Here is a 26,729-nt window from a genome sequence, read left to right on the forward strand (position 1 = left end):
GTCACTAAGAAAAGCACCAACATTTTACAAAAATGTGAAATATTTCTCTGGCTCTAAGGAAGAAACATCTCCTTTCTACCCCAAGCGTGTCTCCCCCACACCACTTAAAAAAAAAAAAAAAGCTTTTCTTAATTTCTTAATAACTAGAGGCCCTGAGATCCTTAAATTTGATTCTTAAATGTCTTGCTGTTACCATGCTTTAAGAAGATTATTTTAAATAACAAAGAGCTATAATTCATAAGTGGTATCACTGCCACTCTCATCAGATATAGTCAAAATTTGGATATCCACCTACCTATTCCCAGAAAGTTAACACATAAATATGCATGACTGCGTTTATCACTTTAATCATGAATTTAATGATACCACATGTAAGCATAAGCCAGTTCACTGATGAAATAGGTTATACTGAAAATATTAGAAGTGAGTTTGTGTTTTTTACATTGGAAGACATATCTTGCTTGATCAGTTATTCTGTTAATTAAGGCATCTGTGGCTCAGTCTTTACTCAGTTACATGACCTCAGGGGCCATGTTACTAATCTTCCTGCTGTAACCATCAAAGAGGGTGAAACACATCAAGAGTTGTGATGAGTGGGCCCAGTGATGGCATACAGTGTGGTGGTCTCTGCTCAGCTGAGCACTTTCGTATGTGTTTTTGTCATAAACATCCTGTGTAGGTTTGGCTTATCTCCAGTACTCTTGCCTGGAGAATCCCATGCACGGAGGAGCCTGTGGGCTGCAGTCCATGGGGTCGCAACAGTTGGGCACAGCTGAGCGACTAAACCACCACCACCCATGACCCCATAAGAGAGCGCCCTCTGACCCAACTCACCACAGACGTGGAGTTTGCAGCTAACCGGATGAGCCAGGGCAATTGCTGATGGTTCTCTTTCATGTAACTCTGAAGAACAAACGAGTCAGTGAGCCTACAGCTTGATAAATGGAAAGGTTGTTCTGTGGCAGTAAGCTCAGCTAAAACCAAATCTGCAGAGATGGCAGTGGAGGGGGTTAAGCTAACCTTGCCCCCAACACAAGGGCCTTTAATCTGCCCGAGGCAGTCATCATTGCCTCTCTAGGAGAGTGGGAAGACTCACAGTTGCAGAGCCAGGAGCATCATCACGGTCTAACAGTGGCCGACCTCGTGGCCTCAGTTTTCTTCTTGTGTAATGGGGCTGTCGGCAGCAGCTTCCCAGAGAGTGGCGTGGGGCAGTTACTGAAGCCGCACCCTCGTTGTGTCCAGCACACAGAGGCATGGTGCATGGAGGTGGCAGCAGCGTTAGCATTTGACTAAGACCCACTGAGAGATGTCTGGTGGAATGTAGTGGAGAAGGCATACATTAATAGTAAGTTATACAAACCCATCATGCTTCTGGTAAATGCAGAAGGAAAAGAAGAGGATGCAATGAGGATGAGCGAGGCGGGCCGGGGGCGCTTCCTGGGGAGTCGCCTCTGTGCAGGAACACTGTGACCTGATTCCACACTGACCGCAGAGAATGGAACCTGGAACACCAGTCTCTCAAGAGAGGCCCGGGTGGGGCAGTGGATCCAGGTCGCTCTGCTCCCTGTTAACACAGCCGTGCCCACGAGGAGACAGAGCTTTAACTGCAGGAGAAGCAGTGGCGGCCGCGCTGTGCTCCTCTGCATCTGGAGCCACAGTGCCTGGGACTCAGAAATCCTGATTCCGAATCCATCTCCTTCTGCATGTGTTGTTGCTCCTCAGATCCGGCCCAGTTCACTCTCTGTGAGCTCTCCCCGATTTGGTTGGCTCCTTTCCTGCATCCCTCCATAGCCTCTTTTTTCTCTCCCATCTCCCCTTTCCATCCACCCCCCAAATGGCCTCATTTATTGGGTCTCCTTAGAAAACGTTCTCTAACCAGGATCTGTTACCTTCTGCTTGTGTTCCTGTCACTTCTCATCTGCCAGAAGGGACATCCCCTCCCCTCTACTATAAGCATTCTCTTCTGAAATCTAACACACCCACAGGACTTAAGCGTTTGTGTGTATTAAGAGGCACAGATCCTAATTGTGCTAAAAGACATCATAACAGATACCAAATTCAATAATGCATTTAAAAAATGAGAGGCGTAATTGACAGCTCAGAACGCTTTTTAAGCAGTTCTTGCTATTTCTCCTTGTTATATCGATAGACAGATAGATGATAGGGAAATATAGATATATCAAGGTGGTTAGGTTGTAGGCTTCCTGAAGGCAGGAGCTGTGTCTGCGTATTCCTGCTGCACTCCAGACACCTAGCGTAATGCACCCACTGTTCATACTTTTGAACTCAGTGAATGAACACATGTTGTCCCTCTTGGATCCTACATAATGCCAGGAATTGAGGCAGCATAGCCTCTGCCCCCTTGAGCGTAACTCTCACACAGTACAACCTACTGCCCGCAGAGCACCCGTCTCAGCACCATGAGGTGAGAAGAGCACAGATCCTGCTCCCGGCACTGTATGGTTTCGTCACTAGCCTCTGGTTTATATGTCAAAATAACTAGCTTTATGTATTTTCTAACATATTAGTGAATCTGGGCCATAGATTTTTCTTCTTCTATGAATAACTAGTTATGTTGCAATTTTAAATATAGGCAGTACTTCGTACTACACAAGCAAAAACCCTGGAAAAATATATTCCTGGTTCTAACTAGAGAGCTCAATAAATTTTTAAATTATTTGTCAGAGATAATATTGGTAAAAGTGAAGCGTCTCATAGTTCCTTTTGGTTCCTTCTGCTAATACAGGAATACTGTATGCTTCTCCTTCAGCATTTATAGCTTTTTTCTTTCTTTTTCAGTTAGATAACAGTGCTATAGTTTGAAGCCTGGAGCTGAATCTGGTTTCAATTCTACTTGAATTTGAGCTCTACCCTCAGGTTGCTCCTGACCTTGGGCAAGTTTCTTAACCTCTCAATGCATCCCTTCCTCCTCTGTGAAATGGGGAGAATCAACATCTCACTCGATTAGATTGTATGATGACTCCTGTAAAACACATCATACAGACGGGCACCTAATAAGTCCTTAAACATTCAGTTCAGTTCAGTCGCTCAGTCGTGTCTGACTCTTTGCGACCCCATGAATCGCAGCACGCCAGGCCTCCTTGTCCATCACCAGCTGGACAAATTCATGTCCATTGAGTCGGTGATGCCTTCCAGCCATCTCATCCTCTGTCATGCCCTTCTCCTCTTGCCCTCAATCGTTCCCAGCATCAGGGTCTTTTGCAGTGAGTCAGCTCTTCGCATCAGGTGGCCAAACTATTGGAGTTTCAGCTTCAGCATCAGTCCTTCCAATGAACACCCAGGGCTGATCTCCTTTAGGATGGACTGGTTGGATCTCCTTGCAGTCCAAGGGACTCTCAAGAGTCTTCTCCAACACCACAGTTCAAAAGCATCAATTCTTCAGTGCTCAGCTTTCTTTATAGTCCAACCCTCACCCATACATGACCACTGGAAAAACCATAACCTTGACCAAACGGACCTTTGTCGGCCAAGTAATGTCTCTGCTTTTTAATATGCTGTCTAGGTTGGTCATAACTTTCCTTCCAAGGAGTAAGCATCTTTTAATTTCATGGCTGCAATCACCATCTGCAGTGATTTTGGAGCCCCAAAAAATAAAGTCTGACAGTGTTTCCACTGTTTCCCCATCTATTTGCCATGAAGTGATGGGACCGGATGCCATGATCTTAGTTTTCTGAATGTGGAGCTTTAAGCCAACTTTTTCACTCTCCTCTTTCACTTTCATCAAGAGGCTCTTTAGTTCTTCACTTTCTGCCATAAGAGTGGTGTCATCTGCACATCTGAGGTTATTGATATTTCTCCCAGCAATCTTGATTCCAGCTTGTGCTTCATCCAGCCCAATATTTCGCATGATGTACTCTGCATATAAGTTAAATAAGCAGGGTGACAATATACAGCCTTGATGGACTTTTTCCTTTTTGGAACCACTCTGTTGTTCCATGTCCAGTTCTAACTGTTGCTTCCTGACCTGCATACAGGTTTCTCAAGAGGCAGGTCAGGTGGTCTGATATTCCCATCTCTTTCCACAGCTTATTGTGATCCATACAGTCAAAAAAGCAGAAATAGATGTTTTTCTGGAAGTCTCTCGATTTTTTGATGATCCAGCAGATGTTAGCAATTTGACCTCTGGTTCCTCTGCCTTTTCTAAAACCAGCTTGAACATCTGGAAGTTCACGGTTCACGTATTGCTGAAGCCTGGCTTGGAGAATTTTGAGCATTACTATACTAGCGTGTGAGATGAGTGCAATTGTGCGGTAGTTTGAGCATTCTTTGGCATTGTCTATCTATGGGATTGGACTGAAAACTGACCTTTTCCAGTCCTGAGGCCACTGCTGAGTTTTCCAAATTTGCTGACATTTTGAGTGCAGCACTTTCACAGCATCCTCCTTTAGGATTTGAAATAACTCAGCTAGAATTCCATCACCCCCACTAGTTTGGTTCATAGTGATGCTTCCCAAGGCCCACTTGACTTCACATTCCAGGATGTCTGGCTCTAGGTGAGTGATCACACCATCGTGATTATCTGGGTCTTGAAGACCTTTTTTGTACAGTTCTTCTGTGTATTCTTGCCACCTCTTCTTAATGTCTTCTGCTTCTGTTAGGTCCATACCATTTCTGTCCTTTATTGAGCCCTTCTTTGCATGAAATGTTCCCTTGGTATCAAACACATTTGTATTATTTTTATTATTAGTCTTTTATAAAACAAAACCTGAAGTTGGGAGGAAAAATTACAGTTGCACTAAGTCCCCTACATACGAACGTATTCCATTAGGAAAGTGCATTTGTAAGTCCAATTTGTTAGTCCAATAAAGCTAACCTAGGTGTGTTACTAGCACAATTGGCTATATAGTATTGTACTATAATAGGTTTACAATGCTTTTCACACAAATAATATAGAAAAAATAAATGAAAGAGTAAAATAACTAAAATCTTGCAGTATAGTGCCTTGAAAAGTATAGTAGTACAACAAATGCAGCAGCTGGCATATGGGACTGGCATCCCGTGGACAGGAAAGGAGTTCCTGACAGAGAAGGGAGGGGATGGGGCCAGGAAAGCCCAGGACCATCAGCAATGAGAGACGGGGGCAGGCTGCCGTGGCAGTCACGCCTGACGCTGATGGCACACATGTTCACAGCTTCGCAAGTCCGCAACCTGTTCATATTTAGGGGACTTACTGTATTTTATTAACTGTAATTTTATTCATTATAGTCAGATGGTGATAAAGTGACTCTATTTTGTTAGAACTAAATCTGAATGAATTCCACCTTTGCAAATTGTGTCGTAGTTGAAATTTTTGTTGTTTTTAAGCAAGTATTCTTGGTTTGACACTCATTGGACAAATGAGGAATGATTCACCCCCTGATTATAATTAGACGCACTGAAGTTCACAGCAAGCTTTCAGCATTGATTACTTCTTCCCTCGGATAAGATGTAAGATGATATGGCTTGCCTATCCCAGAAGAGAACAGACATAAGATATTACATTAGAGAAATAAAATCATTGGTGTTGGGAAAGGCCCTGAATATTAGGATCACCAAATGGATTTGGTAAAACTGCAAAACACAGAACTCCTTTGATCTACTGCAGAAAAGGCTTTTTTATGTTACAGGATTCCATTACTTGAAATGATCTTTCTCCTCTTCCAATCAAGTGAGAGCCTGTATGGAAAGCTGGTACCATTGCAAAATCTAAGGTCATCAGAAATAGAACAGTTAACTAGCAAACATATTATTACTGTATTGTAACAGTTATAAAAGAATGTATTATGTTCCATATTTTTAAGTCACTAAAAATAAATTATTCAAGGTGCTCTAGTGCCCATTTAATGATTAGTGACAGGTGTGACTATCTGACCTCTAGTGGCAATAGCTCATTGCTGCATCTCAGTTGATGTGCTAAAACAAACAAAAAACTGACTGTAAATGAAATCTCAGCTCTTAAGAATTGTACAAGTGTGTGACTAGCTTCCCTGAATTTCTGCTGGTCTGACTGTGGGGGTGCTGCCGCAGAGAACTTTGTGGACCTCTCAGTTCAGGCACCTGAAATGTGCCCACGGATGCCACACCGAGGCCTAGTAGCCAGCTGTCCCCTGCAGCATTTTTCACAGACATTCTGAAGCTCACAGCAAGCTTCTAGCATTGATGCTCAGCATTATTTTATAGGCTTGCGTGAAATATTTTTAGAGTAGGTATCTATTAAATGTCTACATTAATGTGTGTTTCATAATGCATAGATATTACATGTTTGCGTGGATGTTTCCTGCTTCAAATTGAAGAGCATTACCATTCCTCATATACTGCATCATGAGTTAGAGGCTGCTGCTTTGTAAACAGGAAACAGATTGGAACTGACCAACAATTTGAAACTACTAAACCACTGTACTAAATAGACTTACATACTCCATTTAGTTTGGTGCCCCAAACTGGAAAAGACTCGGAAAATTTACATTATCTTCCCTGGTGGCTCAGACGGTAAAGAATCTTCCTGCAGTGCAGGAGACCTGGGCTCGATCCCTGGGTCAGGAAGATCCCCTGGAGAAGGGAATGGCAGCCCACTCCAGTATTCTGGCCTGGGAAAATTCCATGGACAGAGGAGCCTGGTGGACTACAGTCCATGGGTTTGCAAAGAGTCAGACACAGCTGAGCCGCTAATACTAAGGCTGAATAATTGAAAAAGGAACATTCTGCTGTGTAATAGTAACATGCTTTCGTTTGTCTTTAACATAAACCATTCTGGAATATTTATTTAGCTTTTTCTTTTCATACTTGGTATCTCAACTAACTGAGGACTTAAATCTCACTAGCTTAATGAACTATAAATTGCTGGATATATGGCTAATGTGGGTCTCTGATAATTTTTTTAAAATTGAAGATACCATGTGGGTTATAACGTTCCACATACTTTAAGATTTCTTTAGTGCTAACACTTGGAGCTCTTTTAGGAGAATATACAAGAAATGGGACAACCGTCAATTGCCCCATCTCGTCCTGTGACCATTTTCCTGCAGTCAGCACTTCTTTAGCTTACCAAGAGTACTGCACCATAATATCTTTCTTTTCTGCCTGCTATGTGATACATTTCTCCTGCCTCGTGTTTTGTGTTACCATGGAGACAGGAGGTGCTCCAAAGCCCTGGGAAGATGGTTGGACCGGGTCTTTGAGGAAACTGTCCCTGCTGGCTAGAGAAGCCTGAGGCAGGAATCTAGCAGTAAATGGAAGGAGGGAATTAGGTGGTCAGATCTGACTTTGTGTCCAGAGCGTCTTAGGAAGCACAGGCCCAGCCGATGCTGCATTCAGAATGAGTTGTTTACAGAAACCAGTTTTTCCGAGATCTCGATGCAGCCCGGGCTTTCGTAGGAACCAAGCTTAAAGATTTTTATTTCGAGAAAATAACTGAAGTGACTTTGACTTATTTCTTTTACTGTTTCCTCATTAAAAGGGAGCAGCTTCTAAGAAAGATCCTCTTTGCCTGACTTATTTTGCCGATCAAAAATTTCACCTTTAAAATGCAGATCAATATTCTTTGACTCAGCCGAAGCCGTCAGAAGTCAGACTGCGGGCAGAGCACGAGGGACTCTGCAACCAGCGCCCAAATCGCTGATCCAAATATGCTAGTTCTGAAAATAAGTAGTTTTTACCCTAAAGTGTCCTGTATGCCTTCCATATTTCAGAAACAGAATTTAAAGCCTTTAAACATTTCTGTTTCCTACTGTATTATTTTAACTCACACTTGTTAATATTTTTCTTTAGGAGAAATCTGCTAAAAGATTTCCACATAACATATTTTTTCATGCCTTTTCCTCTGGATATGTGCATGGGAGTTACTGCTGAAGGCAGCCTCTTTTCAGTAGATAAGGTCCATACTCAGGGTGTTTCCTGGAGTTTTGTCACATATCTCATAGCCTAAGCAGAGAAGGATTTCAGAGAACTTGAGACACCATCAACATATCTTCCTAGATTACTGGTCCAAGGGCATAGTATGCAGAATTGTTCTTTGGAGGAAGAAGGCCAGTGAGCTATGAATCTGTAAAAAGAATATGGTTGAATAAGATCCTCCTACTTAGCTCAGAAAACAGCAGGAGGCAGTCATATAATAGCCTGAGCTGCCCTCTAAGGTAATGGCTGTGACTCACGCCAAAATCTTTTTTACTCATTTTCTGGAAATAGAGGAAACCAAAATCTTAGTCGTTTCAGATTTTATAATGAAACCTGGTACCATCAATCCAGTACAAGATAATGCTGCTGGGCTATGAATAGACCAATCAAAAAAGGCAGGTCTATCAGCTTTAACAGGTGCCTCTGCACCTCGGCCCAGTGTAGGTCCTGTTCCAATTTGAATAGGAGAATGGCAAGAAATAAAGGTCAATCTCATTTTGGAAAGAAGGAGAGTCACATTTAATATGTTAGATCCTTCTAATTTTCACTGATTTACTAAAACGTCTACAGAACTGCAAAGTAGAATCTGAATGGTAACTTGGCCTCCCTCTGCCTTGGTGGCTGGATCAACATATGTCAAAACAGACAGCGGAAGCAATAGGTACGTCATTATAGCATTCAGTTTCATGACTGCACTTTGAATCTTTAGTCATTGCCTATTTTACCGTTCATAGAAGTTGCATAAATCCAAATTATCTAGGAATGAACAACTGTGACTTCCTTTCCTTATAAAACAAAGTCACAATGAAATGCTAAATTTTGGAACATTACGTTCTTTCACTTGGATGTTTTTCATGTAGCTAAAAAAAATAATGTTTGAAAAGCATTTTCCTTCTGTAGTAACTGATTCCTTTAATACTTTATCTTTCATTTATGGACCTAATCTCAATAAGGTATGTATTTGGGAATTTTTTTCCCCTCAGTTTTCGGGTTATATTTTTATCTGCAATTTATTTCCCTATATAATTCAAGCAGCACATATTTACCTGATATCTAATTATTATTGTCATACAATCTGTGACCATAGAACAAAACTTAAGATTTCTAATCTGAATTACATAGGGAAATAATTTGCTGATTTAAATGCATCCCTGATACAGAGGAGAAAAGTTCCAAAGTGCATATCCGTACAAAGCTGGGGCTTGTGATCTTGATTTATAACTTTTACTTTAGCCCTTTGAACTGTACATCTCCCTCTATTGTGACTTACAATAAATTTAGAAGTATTTTTGGCAAATATGGGGAAATGGACAATATTAATTTCTACTAGGATATCAATTAGAACTTTTAACTCAACCTTAAAAATTATTTTTGGGATAATCCCTAAATTTTGTTAATACTAATTATTAGCTTTCTAATAGTACAAATTTTTCTGGGCTCCAAAATAACTGCAGATGGTGATTGCAGCCATGAAATTAAAAGACGCTTACTCCTTGGAAGGAAAGTTATGACCAACCTAGACAGCATATTAAAAAGCAGAGACATTACTTTGTCAGCAAAGGTCCATCTGGTCAAGGCTATGGTTTTTCCAGTGGTCATGTGTGGATGTGACAGTTGGACTATAAAGAAAGCTGAGCACTGAAGAATTGATGCTTTTGAACTGTGGTGTTGGAGAAAACTCTTGAGAGTCCCTTGGACTGCAAGGAGATCCAACCAGTCCATCCTAAAGGAGATCAGTCCTGGGTGTTCACTGGAAGGACTGATGCTGAAGCTGAAACTCCAATAGTTTGGCCACCTGATGTGAAGAACTGACTCATTGGAAAGGACCCTGATGCTGGGAGGGATTGGGGGCAGGAGGAGAAGGGGACGATAGAGGATGAGATGGTTGGATGGCATCACCAACTCAATGGACATGGGTTTGGGTGGACTCCAGAAGTTGGAGATAGGCAGGGAGGCCTGGCGTGCTGCGGTTCATGGGGTCGCAGAGTCAGACACGACTGAGCGGCTGAACTGAACTGAATGGTACAAAATCCATCTGAGATAGTTACTCATCACTGGAGTTTTCTATGAAGATACCTAATTCAACAATCTTACAGGTATTAGCACTGGTGGAAACTCCAGGTTCTAGACCTGTGCTGTCAGGACAGTAGCCCATAGCTGTGTGTGGCTCCTGAGCTCTCAGACTGTGGCTAGTCTGAATTAAGATGTACTTCCAATAGGGTCTATGAATTTTGAGTGAAGGAAGTAATTTTTGGTTGTGCATGTGTATTTGAGGCATGTATATATAGACAGAAAATAAAAGTGGGACTAGCTACTGAATAGAAGAACTACGAGCATAGAACCATTGGTCATTTCAACATTTAATAATGTGGAAAAAGACAACAGCTAATTCCAATTAAATAGCAAACTAAGACATGTTTTATTTAACTTAAATTAATTTGAACTTTGCCAGTCATCCATGTAACTAGTTTTGGCTCAAGAGCTATGGTACATTTAGGCTTCTCTGAATTGAGAGACTATTTCTCTTTTTCTCAAATGCTACAAAGAAGCCTGGAAACATTCAAACTGATAGCAGAAAAGATACCATTTCTCTATTGAATAAAAAACTACTTTCAGTTATTTATTCATTAAATTATCTGTCTGAAAATATGTATTTATTTTTTATTAAAATATATATTTAATTGTGTACTTAAACAGTACAAATTCATAACATGAAGAATAGAATTCTGAATTAACTCTATCTTTGAATTATTACATGTATGTGTGTATATGTTAGTTGCTCAGTCATGTCCTACTCTTCACAACCCCATGGACTGTAGTCCACCAGGCTCCTCTGTCCATGGGATTCTCCAGGCAAGAATACTGGAGGGGGTAGCCATTCTCTTCTCCAGGGGATCGTCCCAACCCAGGGATCATACCCAGGTCTCGTGCATTGCAGGCAGATTCTTTACCATCTGAGCCACCAGGGAAGCCCTAAAATATGTATATTATAATTTAAATTGTGAACTTGGAATGTTATTACAAAGATCTAAATGTAACACTGATTATAAAATGCAGAAATTATTTTGCATTATGAAAATATACAGTACACAACTCTTCCCAAAGGCTCATGTGCTGCTACTTCACTGTGTCCTGTTGTACTGCCGTCCGCAACGTGGAACCTCCTTCTCTGGCTCTAAAACAGCTACTCTGCCTCTCACACTAAGTCTTTGTGGAGGAGAAATAAATGAGACTTTTTTTCTTTCAAGGACATAGATGGGAAATTCAACATGTTGCTTTCATTTACTTTCACTGGCCCTAATCTAGTCTCTGGTCATATGGGGCTTCAAGGAATAACAGGAAATATAATCTGCATCTGTATTAATGAATTTAGGGGGAGTTACCAGTTTTCTATATCAGCCTGAAAAGCAGTAGATATAACAAAGCATTGTTGTCCTTATATGTGAATAAAATATATGGAAAAAAGATGTACTGACAACTATAAAATACATATTTGACTTTGAAGACTTAGTACAAAAGAAAAATTAAGGATTTTGTTAGTATATTTTTTATTTTGCTTACATGTTGAAATAATAATAGTTGACATTGGTAGGTAAACTACATTGTTCAGACTAGTTACACCTGATTTCCTGTCCCAGTTTTTAAGGTGACCACTGGACAATGTTAAGTAACATATGTAGCTCACTTTCATGATGCTTATTATATTTCTATTGGACAGTGCCATTCTAGACTCGAAGCTAGTTCCTAAAGAGGTCAGAAAGCACAAAAATATACATTAAATAAAAACTGACATGTCATCAGTTTTTCAGACTGTTGTTCTGAAGTGTTTTCTTTGGGAAGATTAATATGAAGTAAGGTGGTAAAAGTATGGCATGCTTAGGTTTTGTCACTCAAGAAATAATGTTTTAAACACCTGTTATAAAACAGGCACTATTCTAAGAACTATTTTATTTATTCTTTGTGAATGAAACAAAGATTGTTGCCTCTGTGGAGCTTACATTCTAGCAAGTTAGATCAGAATTAGATGATATGAGTGTTTTTCTTGCTCCTTGAACATACCGCTTTCTATAAGGCTAGTGAATGTGACTATATGTGTGGTGACAGGCTGGGGAGACCTAAAGGAACATTTTTATATATAAAGTCATACCCAAAATTATTTCATTTAAAATCATCTTCATTACAAATGTATTGCAGGACTGAATTCTCCAATGAATAAACACAGATAGTTTTAAGCAGATTTTTATTAGGCTGAAAATCAACTTCAGGTTTTTAAGGTTATATTCAAAAAGATTCTATGAGCATCAGTTCTCGTGTATTTTGGTACTGGTACACTAGTTGGGTTTGTATTTTCTGCAGGATTTTGGACTACTAAATGAATATGGTTTTGCATGTTCATAATGGAAATGACAGGACCCTAAATGTTTCAAGGCCTGAGCACCTAGCATGGTGGATAAGTACTCAGTGGGTTAACTAATGAGTTAACTTAACAATAACTTCAGCTCATGATCTCTGGAAGAACAGTTGAAGAAATTGTGGATGTTTGGCTTGGCAAAGATTTGGGGATTGTGATATATCTTTTTAAATAGTTGAAGAACTGGTGAATGGAAGAGAAATTAGACTCTGTTAATACGGCCCTAGTGGGAAAAATCAGTAGGTCTGGCTAGTGACTAAGACCTTAGGGGAGCAAACACTAGATAAATCTAAGTTAAAATATTTAATTATTAGAGGAATATATTGCCTTATGAGATGGTGAGACTATGACTAGAGGTCTTCAAACTTAGACTGGACAACCATTGGATGGGATTCTGAGTAAAGGGAATTCAAGCATTGGATAGATGGTTCTGGCAATTCCTAAGGTTCTTTCCAAACCTGAGGTTACATGCCTCTATATTATATGATTCTATGAAAGTGAAATGGAGTTGAAATAGCATACATTACTCATTTAGGAAAAAAAAAATCTGTGCGTTTGCAGTATCTAGTAAACGTTGACTTAGGAAATATACAAAATAAAAATACATAAGCACACTATAAGATACCACTTAGAAATGGCCTAAGGAAAATATTTAGTTCCTCTAGTATTCATCTGGTTATTTTCCAGTACCACTTCCTGGTCATTAGCACGGGGTATAGGCTTGTCCTCAAATCTCAAGTGTAAAGTGCTCTTTCCCTTTCACAATATGTCTTTTGCCATAACCTCATCCTCTGCCCCCAGAGCTGTGAGGGAGTAAGATGTGAATTATGTTTTCTGGAGGCAAATATCAAAGTCTCTGTGACCTTGAGGTTCATGGACTTATCTAAACCTCGGTTTCCTTATTTATTAAGTGTTGGTGAAAGTATTAGTTGCACAGTCGTGTCCGACTCTTTGCAACCCCATGGACTGTAGCCTACCAGGCTCTTCGGTCCTTGGAATTTTTCCAGGCAAGAATACTGGAGTGGGTAACCAGTCCCTTCTCCAGGGGCTCTTCCCAATCCAGGGATCAAACCCAGTTCCCTCACATTGCAGGCAGATTCTTTGCCATCTGAATGACCAGATAAGTTGTTAATACTTTTATCTTAGAGTTGTTGGAAAATTTTTTAAATAACACGTAAAGGGTTTAACATATATTATGTATCCAGTAACTGTAACATCAAGTTATATACCTGTGTAATTTGCCTACCTTCTTCCTCATAAACCGCCAGACCAACCCATGAATTTATTTACTGTCTGATATCCATTAGCTGACAGGCAATTGCATACTTTAAACACCATTTACTTAATGGCTGCTCAGCCACACACTGGTGACCACAAGTGCCTGGTAGCCTGAGACAGCTGTCAGTGACAGACAGCAAGCCTAGTAAACAGACGCTTTGGTTGGTTTTGGTGTATAAACGTTAAGAGGAAGTTGCTTTGCTTGTGAAAGTTTGAATTGAAAATGTGTTGTGGGATTGTGCCAGGCATTTCAGTGGAAAATGCTGAGGCAGACAACAGTACTGAAGCTCTCGCCTTAGGCCTGGAGCTGTGGATGTGGGGGATTCCTTCCTAGGGGAGATGGTTGAAACTGTGAGATCTTGGTGAGCAGAGTGTAGAGAGAGGACAGAAAGGGCCAAGGATCTAAATGGCCACAGAGAGAGACCCTTGTCTTTGTAAGGGGTTGAAAAGGTAAAGTGGATGAGAAGACTAAGAATGAAGCATCAGTAAGTGGGAGAATAAGCGTGGTGAAGGGCCTTGTCATGATGGAAGGTGCTAACCAGGGGTCTCAGGACTTGAGTCTTGTCTGTCTCTGCCTGAAAGTGATGCCTGCTGCCTCAGCTGTGTGTAAAACGAGGTAAGACACCCATGTTACCTCTTCCACAGGAGCATTATAAGAATCACATGAGTAGATGTGTGGGAAGACTGCTTGCCAACTATAGCATGTGTGTGTATAAAGGTCAGATGGGGATACTGATGTTAAGTTATAGACAGCATTCTTCAGTGACATGACACCAGTTATCAGGGATTAGGCCAAGCTTTAGAAGTCACAGGCCTCTACTGCCCTTACTTCATACACCAGCTGCAAGTTTGGGGGTGCCCAGTCCTGCCTGTCTTCTGGCTAGGTGGCTGCAACTTTGGGGGTTTTTCACTATCTCCTCAGGTTTGATAATTCACTAGAAAGACTCTAGGTTTCAAGAAGTACTATTTTGATTTCCCAGGTGGCACAATGGTAAAGAATCCGTCTGCCAATGTAGGAGACACAGGAGATGCAAGTTTGATCCCTGGGTCAGGAAGATCCCCTGGAGGGGGATATGGCAACCCTCTGCAGTGTTCTTTCCTGGGAAATCTCATGAGCAGAGGAGCCTTGTGGGTTACAGCCCATGGGGTGGCAGAGCTGGACATGACTGAGCCAGTGAGCACTACTTACTATTACAGCTTTATTATAGCGAAAGGACACAAGTCAGAACCAGCCAGAAAATTCCTCAGGGATATATCACCGTCCACCCCCCAGCATATACATGCATCATGCTGTCAGTGTGTGACAATACCTATGGCCAACCAGGAAACCTCACCTGCTCCTCAGAGACCATAGATTTTTGTCGAAGCTTTATTCCTCGGGCATGATTGATGGGCCCCATGATTGAACCCAGTCTCCACCTCCCAACACTCCAGTCACATGACTGCTCTTTCTAATGTGGCCCCTCCCCATTCTGAATCACTTCTTACCAGAAACTAGGGTCCCATGATGAGTCAACTTACTAGCATAAATCTTCAGGTATGATCAGAGGGGCCCACCATAGATAACAAAGACACGCTGTTCACTCTGTTAATTCAAAGGGCTAGAGGCTACCTTCTAGAACCGGACAAAGGCTAACCAATTTCTTTATTATACACACTCTATTAAGTGTTGAAGGCAGGAGGAGAAGGGGACAACAGAGGACAAGATAGTTGGATGGCATCATGGACTCCATGAACATGAGTTTGAACAAACTCTAAGAGATAGTAAAGGACAGGGAAGCCTGGCGTGCTGCAGTCCATGGGGTTGCAAAGAGTTGGACACAACTAAGTGACTGAACAACAAAGTATTTCAAAAAAGAGTTAATGCTTTCAAACTCTGTTGCTAGAGAAGACTCTTGAGAGTACCTTGGACTACAAGGAGGTCAAACTAGTCAGTCCTAAAGGAAATCAACACTGAATATTCGTTGGAAGGACTGATGCTGAAGCTGAAGCTCCAATACTTTGATCACCTGATGAGAAGACCCGACTCATTGGAAAAGAGCCTGATGCTGGGAAAGACTGAGGGAAGGAAGAGAAGGGGCAACAGAGAATAATGTGGCTGGATGGCATCATCGACTCAATGGGCATGAGTTTGAGCAAACTCTGGGAGAGAGTGAAGTTCAGGGAAGCCTGCATGCTGCAGTCCATGGGGTCACAAACAGTCGGACACAATTTAGTGACCAAACAACAATAAAAGTGTTGTAACAGTAAGAGAAAATGAAGCATGGGAAAATTCCATCGAGTTTAGAGATTTTGAGGCTTCTGGTATTCTTATAGGGAGCAGTTTTAACAAAGAGGTACAGATGAAACCCAAATTAGAATTTGCTTAAAAATTAGGTAGGAATGTGAGAAAGAGGGAAGCACATATAGAGTGGGGTATTCAGTTCAAGTAATATATTATAACTCAGAAAGATAAGTAGTTGACTGGAAGAGTTTGCACTGCTATTCTCTTTAGAATTCCCGTACCCAGGAGCCTGTACCATCTTAAGGCCCTTTTCGCACCATGTCAGATTAGGAGGGCTGAGTGGAGGAAATTGTAAAACAGCAGTGCTGTCTTTAAATTTTTATTCAAAGGACAGTGAAATAGACCAAGACTACATTATTGTTATTGTTGTTCAGTCGCTCAGTTGTGTCAGATTCCTTGAGACCCCATGGACTACAGCACACCAGGCTTCCCTGTTCTTCAGCATCTCCCAGGGCTTGCTCAAACTCATGTCCCTTAAGTCGGTTTAGAGTTGGATGCCATCCAACCCTCTCATCCTCTGTTGTCCCCTTCTCCTCCTGCCTTCAATCTTTCCCAGCACCAGGGTCTTTTCCAATGAGTCTGTTCTTCCCATCAGGTGGACAAAGTATTGGAGTTTCAGCTTCAGCATCAGTCCTTCCAATGAATATTCAGGACTGATTTCCTTTAGGATTGACTGGCTGGATCTCCTTGCTGTCCAAGGGACTCTCAAGAATCTTCTCCAACACCACAGCTCAAAATCATCAATTATTTGGCATTGAGCCTTCTTTTTGGTCCAGCTCTGACATCCATACATGACTACTGGGAAAACCATAGCGTTAGCTAGATGGACCTTTGTCAGCAAAGTAATGTCTCTGCTTTTTAATATGCTGCCTAGGTTGTCATAACTTGTCTTCCAAGGAGCAAGCATCTTTTAATTTCATGGCTGCAGTCACCATCTGCAGTGATTTTGGAGCCCAAAAAAAGAAAATCTGCCACTGTTTCCACTGCTTCCCCATCTATTTGCCATGAAGTGATGGGCCAGATGCCATGACCTTCAGTTTTTGAATGCTGAGCTTTAAGTCTGCTTTTTCACTCTCCTCTTTCACCTTCATCAAAAGGCTGTTAGTTCTTCTTCACTTTCTGCCATAAGGGTGATGTCATCTGCATATCTGAGGTTATTGATATTTCTCCCAGCAATCTTGATTCCAGCTTGTGCTTTATCCAGCCTGGCATTTCTTATGATGTACTCTGCATATAAGTTAAATAAGCAGGGTGACAATATACAGCCTTGATGTACTCCTTTCCCAATTTGGAAGCAGTCAGTTTTTCTATGTCCAGTTCTAACTGTTGCTTCCTGACCTGCATACAGATTTCTCAGGAAACAGGTAAGGTGGTCTGTTATTCTCATCTCTTGAAGAATTTTACACAGTTTATTGTGATCCACATAGTCAAAGGCTTTAGCTTAGTCAATGAAGCAGAAGTAAATGTTTTTCTGGAACTGTCTTGCTTTTTCAATGATTCAGCAGATGTTGACAATTCGATCTCGGGTTCCTCTGCCTTTTCTAAATCCAACTTGAACATCTGGAAGTTCTCAGTTCATGTACTGTTGAAGCCTGGCTTGGAAAATTTTGAGCATTACTTTCCTAGCATGTGAACTGAGTGCAATTGTGCGGTAGTTTGAGCATTCTTTTGCATTGCCCTTCTTTGGAATTGGAATGAAAACTGACCTTTTCCAGTCCTGTGGCCGCTGCTGAGTTTTCCAAATTTGCTGACATATTGAGTGCAGCACTTTCACAGCATCATCTTTTAGGATTTGAAATAGCTCAACTGGAATTCCATCACCTCCACTAGCTTCGTTCGTAGTGATGCTTCCTAAGGCCCAGGATGTCTGGCTCTAGGTGAGTGATCACACCATCGTGATTATCTGGGTCATTAAGATCTTTTTTATACAGTTCTTCTGTGTTTACTCGCTGCCTCTTAATATCTTCTGATTCTGTTAGGTCCATACAGTTTCTTTCCTTTATTGTGCCCATCTTTGCAGAAATGTTCCTTTGGTATCTCTAATTATCTGGAAGAGATCTCTAGTCTTTCCCGTTCTATTGTTTTCCTCTACTTCTTTGCATTGATCACTGAGGAAGGCTTTCTTATCTCTCCTTGCTATTCTTTGGAACTCTGCATTCAGATGGGAATATCTTCCCTTTTCTCCTTTGCCTTCAGCTTCTCTTCTTTTCTCAGCCATTTGTAAGGCCTCCTCAGAGAACCATTTTGCCTTTTTGCTTTTCTTTTTTCTTGGGGATGGTTTTGATCACCACTTCCTGTACAATGTTATGAACCTCTGTCCATAGTTCTTCAGGCACTCTGTCTATCAGATCTAATCCCTTGAACCTATTTGTCACTTCCACTGTATAACATAGGGATTTGATTTAGGTCATCCATGAATGGTCTAGTGGTTTTCCCTACTTTCTTCAATTTAAGTCTGAATTTTGCACCAAGGAGTTCATGATCTGAGCCACAGTCAGCTCCCGGTCTTGTTTTTGCTGACTGTGTAGAGCTTCTCCATCTTCGACTGCAAAGAACATAATCAGTTTGATTTTGGTATTGTCCATATGTAGCGTTGTATTTTCTGTTATTGGAAGAGAGTGTTTGATCTGACCAGTGAATAGAAGTTCATATATCTAGTTAATGCAAAAATCCTAATTTAATTGTCAGTTATCTCCGTTATTCAGAAATGCCTTTTATCTGTCATCTCTGCTTTCTTTTGTTTAAATTGGGGGAGTAATCTTTTTTTGTCATTTTTGTTTCTACTTAATTGGTTTCTGTAAGAATTTTTACAGAAATCTGTAAGAATTTTAGCTATATACAAAATGCCCTTTTGATGTTTTTATCATTTTTTATATGTTTTCAATACAAAAAGTAAAATAAACAGCAAAATGAAGCAAAGAAAAGGCAATTATTTATAGCACCAGTAAATCAATAGTAAGGAAAACCACAGGGGTGAAGGCTGCGGGTGGCCAGCAGTAACTTCAGTTATTGCATAGATTAAAAACATATATTTGTCACACACTTTACTATCATGTAGGCCCAGTAGTGCTTTAAAATTATATTTATGGGTCATTTTTTCTCCTGCCAAAAAAATGGTATTACTGGGTAAGCCAAACAGCTACTTAGTAGGTCAAAGTAATAGTTAAGAGCAAAAGGTAAAGAACTGTAAGAAGAGATCAAATTTCAGGCAGACTGAAGAGATGCAGTCAGTTTAGGACACCAGAGTTCTGCATTCCTCCTCCTGTCAGACTGCCACAGGCACACCGCTGACCACAAAAGGCAGGGGCTCAGTTTCATATTTCATCTGAGAGTTGGCGCTTCTAAGAACCCAGTGCCCATTAGAACCACAATGTGATGGAGGATCAATACTGACTTAAAGGGAATAATGCCTCTTTCTGAACCATAACTGATATTTCCTGTAGCAGAGAGGGTTTTCCCCAAGGGCTGTCAGCCAGAGCCTTAGCCTTGCCTTCTTAGCTCAGGAAGCATAACAGCTGTTGGCTGAAATATTTCCTCATCTAGATGCCAAGTTGCATACGTTTATATTTTCTTTTTTGTCAGCGACTTTCCCGGTTCCTATGTCTTTTATATTACTCAAGAAATGATGCAAAAGTTAACTCAGGATGGTGGGTTAGCTCAGCATGGTTTTTTGTTTCTAGCTTTCTTTGTCATCCAAATCTGTATTCTGCCAAGGTCATGTTGGATCCAGCCCAGTTTGTGGTTTAAGGCTTTTATGCTCTCTCTCTCTCTCTCTCTCTCTCTCTCTCTCTCTCTCTCTCTCTCTCCCTCTCCCTCTCTCTCTCGTCTAGCAGATTCTCTGTATTTGAGACCCATTTAACTTTTTGACAATTTCCAACTTCTCATTTAGTTTCAGAAAAAAAACTGTGTGGGACTGCAAAACCAATTCTATAGTAAAAATCACATAAGGAATTAAATTGAAATAAGTAAGTTTCCCTATCTTAAAGGGTAATGACATGTATTCTCACCCTGTTTATTTCCACAGAAACATAAATACAAGATGTGTAGATTGGATATCCTTACTGGCCTAGCAGTAAAAATAGCAGCTGGCCCTGGCCCATCTGTACTCCAGTCACCAATGGCCTGGATATTGGCAGGAGTCCTAGATAGATCATAATTCTTTTCACAGACATCAATTATTATCTTAAAGGCGGAAGAAAAAAAACCTTGGATTTGATTCATAAAATAATAGCACAAGTTTCCTGTCTTTGGAGAAAAACTAAGGAAGCATTCTACTTGGCCTTAATGTTTTTCATCTCCTTTTTAAAACTGTGTGTTGGTAAGGATTTGACTTCAGGGAAAGAAGAAAATGCTTCTCTTTTTATTGATCCCAGCCTTATCTTCCACTTAAAGAGTCCATGTGTCCAAGTGTATCACCTTGTATTTGGAACTAATTTCACATAAAAAAAGATACAAGCCCACTGGCCTCAAATTACAATTTATTTCATAGCTCTGAGCACCTATATAGAGTTTTCACCAACTTGCAGAGTTGAGGTACCCCCCCTGATGTTTGAAGTGAACCATTTAGAAATCAAGTGCATGTTTTTTATGTGGAATTTGGGTCTCCAGTTCAGCCCACAGGAAACCACCAATAACAGACTTTTAAAATAGTATCAATAGTAATGGCAAAAGACATTGTAATGAACCAACATTGTAATAAAATGTCTGTATAAAAGAGACCTTCCAACTTGGGATCTTTCTCTACTCCTAAACATTTTCTCTAGTTTGCAGTGGGACAGGGGATCCTTCACCTACCCAACTTCATTCGTACTTTGCAGTTTGGGATGTGACTTCCTCAGTGCTACAGCTTGGGCCTCCCAAGGCTGAGAACCAGGATGGGGCTGTTGGGATGCTGAGAGATAAAGGTGTGGACTGGAAGGAAGTGCTATCAAGGAATTTCTAACAGCTATACGCTCATTCTAAAAAGAGCTCTCTGCTTTCTTTTTGATTTCTTCAGTGGTCTCAGGAATGACCTCTTTTCATGTTATATTGTCTTGTCTATTGCTTCTCATGAAAGATTCTCTGTCTAAAACCACAGAAGAGTTACATGCCAGCTTGGTTTTTCCTCTTATCCCTTTGTGCCTAAAGCTAGCCCAAAACTGTCTGAAGTTTTCTCAATAGGGTGGAAACACTTTTGCCTGCATTGGCTGTCCAGTGTTACCCGCCTAATTCTCTGCAGAAGCAGACGGTAAAAGAAAAGCTCATCCTCTGCTGGGCATTTCATCGTCAGATTTGATACAGGTCAAGTAAAGGAGAACAAAAGTATCCAAGGCGTGTGCCAATCTTGTTTTTAGCAACGCTAGTTTATTAGTGGCCTTGATGAGAGCTGTCTCAGAAGAGTAAAGGGTCAGAAGGGAAGACCCCCTGGAGAAGAGAACGGCAGCCCACTCCAGCATTCTTGCCTGGAGAATTGCATGGACAGAGCGCTTGGTGGCTTACAGTCCGTGGAGTCCCAAACGGTCAGACACGACTGAGCGTCTGAGCCTAAAGGGTCAAAAGCATGATTGGAGCGGGTTCAAGAAAAGGAAGAAGGGAAATGAGGCAGCGGTATTGGCTGTTCTTCTGAGGTGTTTTGTTACCAAGGCAGCCAACGGTGGAAGACGGAACGGAGCAGGATGTGGAGACAGACATTTCTTCTCTGAAGGTTGGGGTCATCACTGCATAGTGCCTGTGTGCTGAGGGGAACGGTCACTTGCAGAAGGAAGGCTTGAAAATGCAGGAGAGAAGAGGGCACAGCTGCCCCAGAATGGAAGGCGGGTGCCCACCCTGCGGGGTGGTCCACGGCGGGAAGGGTGTGGATGCTGCAGTGAGCAGCTGACGGAGGGTCTCTTCTGACCCCTCTGTGGGTGAGTGAGGTGAAGGTGAAGGGGAGCAGGCTGGGTGTTTGCTGGGAGAGCAGATGGGAGAGGGTGGTCTAGGAGAATGGACAAGGAGTGCCAGGCCCTGCGGGGGTAACGGTTGCACCTGAAGTTCACAGTCAGGAGTTTAAGTTATACCAGAAGAGAAGAGGGGTCTACGTGTGACCTTGGAGGTGCTGAGGCAGGCGGCATAGGTGCACCTTCCGCAGAGTTGCACGGGCAGGACATCTGTCAGAAAGCATTCTGAAGCCTGAGAACAGGACCTTGCTATATGAAGCTTAGCTTTGAATTACTTAGCACTTTTTCTTGGCAAAAAGCTTTTTAAATTTCTTTAAGACAGCCTTAGTATCTCCAGAGACAGCATTTGTCTCCTGCCACTGACTTACTCAGTTACTAAGTCTAAGCAAATGGTTTAACCCCTTTTTGCTTTTACCGCTCAATCTATAAAATGACAGTGGCAATGTTTCAAGTGCAACAAATGCTTTAAAAATAAAGTGCTACATAAATACAAGCTATTAATAAAATGGTATTTCAGCCCTCGTGGGTACGGTCACCAGAAAGTCAGAAAGGTCAGAGCATCTGAACAAGCCTTGGGTGGCAGAAGCCTCGCTTGGAAGGCTTGGGCAGAGGAAGGCACAGCCAGGAACCTCGAAGGAGGTATCAACCTCGTCCTTCCCTTTAGTTCTCACACCTGCCCTTGGAGTTTGTTGAAACCTGAGACTCACAGAGGTGAGCTAACCTGTAAAGCCAAGGGGTGGGACTTGGATTTCAACCCCAATGTACCTTAAAATCCCATGCTGTTTTCACTTTGCCACATGTGGAATTGAGCTTGATACATTATAGCCGGGAAAGGTGTGGAATACTTTATTTATGTACAACATAAACCTATATTTTAGCCAATCGAATCTCTTCTCTGTCATCAAAAATGTAATGAGAGTTGCCCAGCAGCAAAATAAATTATAGTTTGTTGGAGATATCATCATGATGGAGTTGTTTACAAGAACTCAAATGACAAGAAAAGATAGGAACATTTTGGGAAGGAACAGTAAGCAGACTGAAAATTTGCACTTAGCTACAGTGCAGTTTTCAAACACTTTGGGGCAGGAGAGTTGATGCTAGGAAGAAAAACAACTTTTGTGTGTGGTCTTGGGAACTGTAGGAATACAGTGTTAGCTGTACTTTTTACTGCAAACATGATACGCATGTTATAAACTATAGAGATAAACATTCCTAAGAGAAAGTCACTGCTCTGTAGATTTTTACTTTTGAGTAACAATTGGCCACCTGATAAAGAAGGTGACAGGAAGAGTGTATTTATTTTCTTCCAACAGCTAAAAGGTGATCAGACTTCTAAAATTTGTTGAGATTGTCCAGGAAAGTGAGTAAAATACTCATCCATCACCGGAAGGCCCAGACAGGAGATGACAGTGTGGTAAATACCTTCAGCAGCCACCTTTTAATGTACAAGCTGTTCTCAGTTGGAATTTTCAGCACTCACATAAAACACACTGTCATGAGTGACTGCTTCTGCTCCAAAGTCATCGCTATTGGGATAATGGAACATCTCTCAGCAAATAACCAAAAAACTTTAAATGTCATGTCAAGTTTGTTGAAGCCATTTTCAGGCCACATTCAAGGTTATGTGAATATTGAGAGTTCTGTGTTTTTTTTGAGTTTGAGATATACATGAGATTACTCATAAAGTTGTACAATGTGAGAGTTAATTAGGAGAAAATCTGTTGCTCTTTGGGAAAGTCAATTGGCTAGAGTCATTTAGCTGTTAGCTATTATACCTCTTCCCTCACAACCTGTAGAAGTTGGGATTGCTATCACTTACCAATGAAAGAATATACACGTGTGTATAGTTTTCAGGTCTGTATTGATATATGTGTATGCATTTGGCAAATTATGACATTATTTGGACTTGCTAGGAAATTTTGACAGTTTGATTTTTAATTTCCTGTTAGTTTTTCCTTCTTTTTACTTTTCAAAAGGAAATTAATCTCCTTATTATTCAAACTAATGCCTGTCTTAAGTGTAGAAATGAATTACTTGCCCAGTGCGTATTTATTGAGCACCTACTTGGCCCCACGGCCATCCTAGGCACCAGTGTTTCAGCAGTGTTTAGAACAATGTCCTTGCTGTCAGCAGAGCTTACATTCTAGTGAAGACATAGACAACAGACAAGTAAGCAAGTATATGATGTGTCCAGGGGTCATAAGTTCTGTGAAGGGAAAGACGAGGTTAAGAGAGAGTGATGAAAAGGTGAGTGCTGTTTTAGATGGATGATCAGAGACGGCCTCTCTCAGTAGCACTTGAGCAGAGACTGAACGAAATGCAGGACCAACCTTGCTAGTAACTGAGTGATGGGGGTTTCAGGCACAAAGGAAGCAGGAAGTAAGCATTAATACTAATGATATAGTTGCCTCTTTATATTTTTTTAGCTTATTCTTAACCTCTATGTGTTTAATTTAAATCTACCTTACTCTTGAATATTTTTTAGTTTAGTCTGTCAAAAAGGACTTGTTTGTTGAGAATAATTATTTTAATGTTTCATAATGTGCACAATCCTTGCTTATCACAGTAATAAGTTTAATGCTTCTTTCTTCCTTACTGTAGAAAATCAGAAGTTGCAGTTGACAGAAGGGTCACGTTCACACTACAATATCAATTGCAGCTCAACAAGGATTGCAGTCGCCAAGGAGCTTAATTATAATCTAGACACTCACACGTCTACAGGGAGGATCAAGGCAGTTGAGAAGAAGGAAGCCTGTAATGCAGAAAGCAGCAGAAAAAAGGAAATGGAACTTCTTGGCTCTGTTTCTAAAAATGAGCCCATTCCCGAAGTTGAAGCCCTGCTGGCAAGATTACGAGCTTTATAAATTAAACTGGTAAAAAATGATTAAGCCAAATATAAAGCCATGCTATAAGCTGTAACACTTGAAAAAATTGCTTTTTATATAAGTGACTTTATGTAGTTTTAAATTAGGATATATATTAGAAAAATAAAGCTAAATACATGATTGCAGTGCTTTTCCTATGTACTTGAGGTTTTGGCTCATTCAAGATTGTAATGGGCTTTAGTGCTTTCCTTGTCTCCCGGTGTTCGTGTGTTCTATATTTGGTGGTTGAATTATACATAATGCTTCAGAGAGCAGGTAGGTGGCCAGGTGTTCAGCAGTGTGTCCTTAAGAAAATACCATCTTTTTAAGTCCCTGGTTTTTACTTTACTATTTTCAACATTAGTGAACATCAAATCATCAGCCTTCAGTCTTGCTACATATCCATGTATATTCCGTGTATGTTATTTATATAGGGCCAGATTTCTCCTTAATTGAGATCTGTATGCTATCAACGTAGCACGGAAAACATAAACTGGATATAATAAAGCTGTGAGGAGATGATTGGTAAGCTCATTATGATCATTGTTGAATTCATGTTAATTAGACCCTGTTGGAGACTATATGGCAACTGAACACACTTCCAAAACTGATGTAATAGGAATATATGTCCTCTCTTTGTAGAATGCACATACCTTTGTGTAAATGGATGCAATGTTACAGTGCTGCCGAAACTCTTAGGGGAGAAAGCATTTTCCCCCTGATAATGATGACTCTGGGATCAAATTGCCATTTTGAAACTTTCCACATTAAGAAATTTTAATTTCTGTGAACAAACTTGAAATTGCAGTTTCTTTGATCTGACAATCAATCACTTTAACAAAAATCTGAAGTGTTTCAAGAAAAGTCTTCCTATGCAAAGGTTGCAATTTTACCTCGTTGGGGGCATCAAATTAATTCTGTTAACTCTATATCAAAGAAAATAAACTTGTTATTTGCACTAAATAAAAAAAGTTGCACCTTTTGTGTTGTAATTAGCATATTCTGTGGATTGGGGGAAAGAGACTGTGCTTTGCAGTCTATCTAAGCATCTCTTTTGCTTTATGACATGCAGTAAGCAAGTGACTGCTCTTTTACCTTCAGTTAAAAAGCAGTTATATGGAACTAGTCTGGCGAGGTCCACTGCTTTTTATTTCCTTGTTTAAGTTGCCACCTTCTTTCAGCTCCAAGTTAATAAAGTTAATTAATTAGAACAATGAGCCAGGCCCTGTTTATAGACACTGGGGAACAGAGTGTGATCCATAGTCAAGGTGGGAATAAATTGTTCTCATCTGTGTTGCTGAAATGTGCATTTTATCCTCCAGTTGCAATTCCTATTTTCCTGAGAGCACATTTTAAAAATCAGGAAAGGTGAAGGATATTCACACATTTAAGCAGACAGGAGCCCTTAACAGCAAGGAAAGAAGCTAAATGAAGGAATCCTGACTATCTGGTCTTCACATGATTTTGCGAAGGCTTGAGATTTTCAGAAACAAAACTAAAGTTCAACCGAAAAGTTTGGACACACCAGATGGCAGGTGAGTGTCAGTTTAGGACTGGGGAGCAGACACAGGGGAGAGGCCGCCTGGCCCGTAAAGGAGAGTGAAGTTGACAGTCTCCCAGGGGTGGAGGAAGGCAGGGAAGCCCCGACACTGAGCAGTCTGCCCAGAGCATCTGTCTGCAGAGGCTGAAGGACGTTCTCAGGCGAGGGGCCTGTCCCAACAGGCCTGGGCGGGAGGCTGCAGCTGTGAGGGGAAGCACAGGGCAGTCGACAGAGGTAAGAGGCAACCAAGAAACACTGGTTTCTGATGCAGGTGTTTCTTCCAACAATAAGCAGGGAGGTATAATTAGGATTTTTAAGGTCATAATATTCCTTTAATCAACTGTGGATGAAAACTAGAGTGAGGCAAACCTTGAGATACAGTTGTGTTTCTGAGCAGGCAGATTTTGTTCATTTGATTTAGTGGATAAAAAGTCAGTACCTTGACAAGGACGCTCCATCCAAGCTAGTGACAAACCCCAAAATAGACTCCCCTCCCCTTGCTCTCAGGTCAAAGGAGAGAATTTGGCAAGAACACAGACAACTA

At 41.0% G+C, this 26,729-nt stretch overlaps 1 protein-coding gene and 1 long non-coding RNA gene across 6 annotated transcripts in view; both read left to right on the forward strand.

The window, feature by feature from the left end:
* DIAPH3 (diaphanous related formin 3) overlaps positions 1-24,791 on the forward strand; it is a 530,827-nt gene extending 506,036 nt beyond the window's left edge. For all 5 annotated transcript variants that reach the window (XM_043892388.1, XM_043892386.1, XM_043892387.1 and 2 more), the window contains one exon: positions 24,383-24,791. In XM_043892388.1, the coding sequence (XP_043748323.1) occupies positions 24,383-24,645 (263 nt within the window). In that variant the 3' untranslated portion in view covers positions 24,646-24,791. The remainder of the gene's footprint in view (positions 1-24,382) is intronic.
* On the forward strand, positions 4,666-22,562 carry LOC122686984. The gene is made up of 2 exons (XR_006338974.1): positions 4,666-6,577; positions 21,289-22,562. It is a non-coding gene; the product is annotated as an uncharacterized LOC122686984 (long non-coding RNA).
* Positions 24,792-26,729: the final 1,938 nt, after the last annotated feature.

Source organism: Cervus elaphus, chromosome 30 (genome assembly GCF_910594005.1).
Source record: "Cervus elaphus chromosome 30, mCerEla1.1, whole genome shotgun sequence".
In the NCBI taxonomy this organism is placed as follows: Eukaryota; Metazoa; Chordata; class Mammalia; order Artiodactyla; family Cervidae; genus Cervus; species Cervus elaphus.